The sequence below is a fragment of the Dreissena polymorpha genome, chromosome 7 (genome assembly GCF_020536995.1).
Source record: "Dreissena polymorpha isolate Duluth1 chromosome 7, UMN_Dpol_1.0, whole genome shotgun sequence".
In the NCBI taxonomy this organism is placed as follows: domain Eukaryota; kingdom Metazoa; phylum Mollusca; class Bivalvia; order Myida; family Dreissenidae; genus Dreissena; species Dreissena polymorpha.
In genome coordinates, this window is record NC_068361.1 from 5,201,824 (window position 1) to 5,208,061 (window position 6,238).

Sequence of the window (6,238 nt, forward strand, 5' to 3'; positions counted from 1 at the left end):
CGAGAAATGTAGTATAAGTAAATACCACTTTCCGGACCATTGCTTGCAAAACTATAATGGCCTATAATGGTCTTTGCTTCATAACTTAATGATACAAATGCGTTTTTGGAACAACTTACGCTATATGCACTATTAATGCCGTCGTCTGCAATATGATTTTCAATTAAATTGAGAATAACATTCCTGTTTAACTGTCGACTTGCAGCAATGTATGTTCTTTATGAAATATTTAAATCGTGCAATATTTAAACACTGCGATAGTCAAATGATTATAATATCAGGAATATTGTATATGACCATTCATGAACAGCAATCGGATCAAAAGCATGTATGGTGTTGATAAAGTCTTTAAGTTTTTTTCCTATTAAATGTTCCTTTATCATTAATATTAATTGTGTATATGCTTTTATAATTTCATATATGTAATATCATTTTTCATTATACAGCATATGAACGGAATCAAATATTTCTTTTAGTTTTCAAACATTCACTCAATGGTGCGCCCAACAATTCTGCAGCCGGCTGTGCATTCAGTACGTACGATCACGACGTGGACAAACACCCTATGAATTGTGCAGAGACGTATAGAGGAGCCTGGTGGTACAATGCCTGTTTTGATGCTATTAACCCTAATGCACTATATGGCGGACCGGAAACACACGAAGCGCGGTACATGATGTATGGTTTTAGTGATGCGGACCGGTTAGCGCTGGCTGCCATCACCATGATGTTCAAGCAGGCATAGTTCAGCATCGAAAAAAATTATGTGCATTAGCGTGTATGGCATTTTGCATTAAATTTACACCGTACATAAGTATATCACTATGTCTTACATCGATATAAATTATAATACTGGTGCTGCGCAGTACTTTATTCTACAACTTCAATTGAACTAGCGTTAATTGTATGACACCACATAAATGCTCAGAGTAACACTTAAAATATGTTTTTTTTGTATTATGTTCTGTTTAAAAAAAATACATAGCTATAGAAGTGTACGTTTAAACTTATCGATTAATTATTACGTAATATTGTCGGATTGAGCATGTATCATTTTCGAATTCCTCTATATGAAACACAAGAGTTTCACACATAGTTGATCATTCTTAAAACATAAGCTTAGAATGCAACGTCCGGCTCGAATTTACTGCTATTTTTACATGGCAGTAAATGCGTTTACTACATTTATGGACTGATTTATTAGATTCTTACTTGTTAACACCTGCAGTAAAGCCGTCAATCAATGTGATACACTCAGGCAGTTTTACAATAAAACATATTTGCGAAATTATGTGGACAATGAGATACATCGTAACGTGCATGTTATTTGATCTTGTACTATGGTTCACAGTTAAAATCGATAAGTTTTTTTTCCGGTTCTGGCATGAGGCAGACAACACGCCGACACGCCAAATGTACGAGCCGATTTTCTTTGCGACTTTTAAATCCGCTGTAAGTCTAGAATGAGTGACGTGTAACTAGTCTTTCCCGCTAGAACGAGAACACCACTAATACATATATATTATTCCGCAATTTGGCGTGTTGGATTCTCTGATTCGAATCGCTGTTGCATGCTTGAGGGCTTGAATGGATTGACGGGCAAAATCGAACGACATATTTCCGCGTCGATATACAATTATGGCATTTATCGTTCTTTAGTGTTGTCGAGGGTTTGAAGGTCATACTCCTATCCGATCGTCAATATGTTTCTTAATGTTTGGACACGAACTTTTGTATTTATAAGTGTCCGAAAACTTAATTACGTTACCTGTTATTTCATGTTTACGTTTAATGTTTAGAAGAAAACTGTAACGTAGTCATGCTATTTCATATTTTATTCTGTAATTCTATCACCACTACCTGAAAGTGGGAGATACATAGGAGTCACTCTGTTACATGTTCTTCGGTCTTGATACATGTGGGGTTTCTGATTTTTGCAATAAAACAATGACGACTAAACTGAAATAAAACTAAGCGACATCGAACTTAAATGAAATTGAGCGACATCGAACTTCTTTTTGCAATAAGATCAGAATGCTCTATTTATATCAGCGCACATGTTAGACGATCCGACAATTAATTCGTTCTGCATCGAAGAAGTCCTAATGAACCTAACAAAACGTAATAACAACCTGACCAAATTGTATCCCGCTGGTCCACATAAAAATTAATAATGTAAACTTCACCCAACAAAGTGTCAACTGAACCCAGCGTAATCCCAAAATAATGCGAACTTAATAAACGTCATGTCACCTCAACCCAATATAAGTCCGACATAACAAAACATAATGTCAACTTGACCTACCATGTTGTCAACTTTACCCAACGTAATGCCATATTTACTAAGCATTATGTTTTACCCAAGATAATGCTGTAGCGTAATTCGATGGGATAATTACGTACACGAATCGACGAGTTTTCATTGATTATACATTGTCCTTTTTAATACGACGCTTTCATAAGTCCACCAAATTTTCTAATCAACATGCGAGGCCCTAAACGGGTCGCTGAAAATAAGAGAACTAATGTGATCTCTCTCTGGCTGTCTGATGTGTACAACCCTCAACTACAGAAGGGGATATATTAATAAACAATGAAACATTCGATTGGGACGTGTGCAAAACTTCCAAAGGGAACGTGTGCAAAATAACGTGTGCAACAGTAACAAATGAAGTATGTCGAATACAAGGGGCATATAACGAATACATACGGAATAATCCGATGATATGCAAAACTTTCGTGAACAAACATGTCTGACAGTTTTATCGCTTACACACACCATTTATGCGTTTGGCGAAATTATTATGAAGTTTAAACAAAATTAAACACGAAGTGACGAATACTTATTGAAGTGTGAATTAATTTTTCCTTTGCCAAGATTTATACATGTATCTACTCTTTGAATACTTATCAAAAGTAGGTCGTTACGTAACAATGCCAACTTACCAAAAATAGCAGTTTCTTTCAAAAAGAGAACGTTTTGGCGTTACATACAAAACATTGGTGTTTAAACCAGTTCGACGGGCTGGCCGAACCTCTGAATTAATCACAAACCTACGCTTCACATTTTGGCATTCTTGTTTTTCTTTTCTGTCTGCATAGTTCCATGATATTGAGATTTTTTAGAAGCGTGTGTGGTTTGTCAAAGTAAAAAGTCATAACTCACAAATCAAAAGGGCAGGTTTAAACCTATACATACAGAAAAGAAAAACATGAATGCCAAAATGTGAAGCGTGAATCGAAAAGAACACACATAATTTATGTTTAATGGTGTCGTAAGTATCGGAAATCTATTAACACTATTAAAGCCACATAAAAACTCAAAATGAACGAATAATGCGTAAAATATTTCGTAAAATAAAGTTAACCCATTTAAAATCAGTGTTCCTTATAGCAATAGCCTAAACTTCAAGCCAGATGTGGTCTGGTAACATAGATTTTACGCGATACAAAATGCTCGTTTTTTCCGGCCTACAACTAAATGACTTCCCTGCATATGTACATAATCAATAAAACACAGTTATAATTATAGAATACACATATTTTGACTATTTAGAAAATATTTTCTTCTTACGTGTACCTTTATTTATCATATGCACGTGTGTTTTTTTCCAAAGAAATTTTATGCTGCAATCCGATTCTGGCATAAGGATTCGACGAAAACGTGCCTGCCCCAGCTCTGTCAATAGAAACATGTAATGATATATAAAAGTATGTTGTTGGGGCAGCAATTTGGTAATGTACAATAAATTATTTTTAATTAATTTCCACACATCTTCTCAAATTTCTTATTCTTCAAATGCCGTCATCTTCTTTCCAAGCGATTTTTATAATGTTACATTGTTTTAAAAGAAAAGAAAATTATCAATTCTCATTAAAGTTTTAGAAAACAGTCCTTATATCTAAAGCCTTCAGAGGCGTGTTTTGTGTGTATTCATCTTAAAACAAATTACATTTTATTGTTTCGCTCAATTACGTTTTGTTCTGACACCATTTAAATGTTTTGTGACACGATAATGTGCAAACATTTATTACGCATGTAATCTTAAGCACACATCAAATAAGCTTTTTCCCGTTTATAAGGTAGCATCTATTATCATATTACTTTGATAATGTTTCTATACATAAACACAGACATACTATTTGAAAATGAAATGAAACTATGTAAGGGTAATTACCACACGCAAATCTTCCATACATATTTCAAATATTTATACGCGCGTTCTTCAAACAGATCTGTTTGAGTCGTTTGTCGTACACAGCCATTTCCCTGGATTACCGGTATATAGTACAATGAATCATAGCGATACATATAAACATACTGGTTTAGAGAGTTATTCTAAATAAATAAATAAAAATGGTATATATCGTGTTATTCTTTAAAACACATAAAAATAAACTATTCCATGTGTTCATTACAATTAGTACATACGCCGATTTTTTTTACTTTTAATGTATTTCTGGTATTAAGATATTTTTAGTTTTGCCTCAGTAAGACGATCGCCTGACGGGCTGACCGCGCACTGACCATGATACCATGCGAGATGGAATGCAATGCAATGCATTTAAAAGAGGTCACGATTACAAAACCAGCTTACGTAAAACTACGACTGAAATATTGTGAAAAGTCCATTAAAGTATACACTCCTGTCCTGACAAAGTGCAAAATATGAAGGGGCGCACAAAAACTGTATGGCATACAATAATTTCGCGCTGAACACTCAGTTTACATCGTAGGAAAACGCCATGCAGCATTCCTGTAATTTAAAAAATATATAATTTGATTTTACCCTATACTAAGTTCACAAAGTAGATCGTCAATTAAATTATCTGTTAATGTAAACGATTCAAAATATTATAGATTGCACTTTTTCGCGCAGTTTTGGTATTTTTCACAACTACGAATATTCCATTTACTTTAACCTTGGTTAAACAGTTACGCCGGAAAATGGCTCTTTTTGCTTACATACTCAGAAGACTAAAAATATGAAAACATCAAAGGTCATCGTTAAGTTGATCCCGGTAAGTTTGGACATTTTTACAAGGACTCATATTTTCAATATTTTTCACTTGTAGTAATTCATATGATGATAGCGAAATCGGGAATCGCATTGTTATGTATGATTTCATGCGCTTACTTTAATAAAAATATATTAAGAAATGAAGCTTACCAAAATGAGGTAAGTTTGGACACTGTAAGAACACTGTGGACACTATGTTGTCATGCGCAGCCTCTTGCAAAGATACTGATTGGTAAATGTCATTTAATCAGCCGGTACTTAAGGTCCGCAGACGAATTTCTTTCTCGCACGATTTCTACACGGATTGAAATTGCAGGGACCCACTAACTAAATTACAAGACAGTAAGACCCGATAAACAATGTGTCCTATGGTGTCGCTGCGCAACTTACCTGAGTGCTTATTCGCGTTGTACGATGGATAATACTATTATACTATTTTTAGTTTGTGCCAACATTTGCATGGGACGCTTCCGATAAATATTTGCAAAAATCAGTATTGTTTGTAATGGATGCACGGTACTATTTTTATACAACCACTCTGTACTTAATTTAAATCACTTTTAAAACGCATTTCCACCGGAATTGATGCATTAAAATAATCTTTAATCTCAATGTATGTCTTTTTTAACCCCTTGTAAACACGATCACGGTGTAACATATTAGGATTAAGCCTCTATTAAACACGGGAATTATCTGATGTGAATGCTCATGGGACTGAGTCTGGTGCTATTAAATGTCGTCGGGACACTGTGCGTGCTACGAAGTATAGTGGAATCGTTGCGTCCGTCTGTATGTAGACACAAGCTTAAACATGTATAAATGTAGTTGTTCATGTGGAAATTTTATTATCCGGCGTTGAAAAGTTACGCAAAAATAACCTGTAAACCATTCTATCAAACAACAAGTCCTAAAACTTTATTTTTGCACGTGACATCAGATATCGATCCTTTACGAGTTTATACAAAATCATGCTCCCCCCCCCCCCCCCCTGGGGTCAAAACTGTTCACGCACCACTGTTTACATTTCCATACTAACATTCTTACAACTTGCTACATATTTCGTCATAGATTCACCAGGAATGCGTCACTACTGTGACAAGCCTTAACAAGTAAAGGTAACAAGTAAAGGTTTTTGTCTTGCGTCGGCGTACACAGTCATGGTGTACAAAAGCGACGGCGTGCCATGGAGTGACATGTCGTTGAGCGGCATGATACAG

At 35.1% G+C, this 6,238-nt stretch overlaps 1 protein-coding gene across 11 annotated transcripts in view; it reads left to right on the forward strand.

Annotated features, from left to right (window-relative positions):
- LOC127837367 (angiopoietin-2-like) overlaps window positions 1–819 on the forward strand; it is a 60,247-nt gene extending 59,428 nt beyond the window's left edge. For all 11 annotated transcript variants that reach the window (XM_052364338.1, XM_052364340.1, XM_052364341.1 and 8 more), the window contains one exon: window positions 477–819. In XM_052364338.1, coding sequence (XP_052220298.1) covers window positions 477–745 — 269 coding nt within the window. In that variant the 3' untranslated portion in view covers window positions 746–819. The remainder of the gene's footprint in view (window positions 1–476) is intronic.
- Window positions 820–6,238: the final 5,419 nt, after the last annotated feature.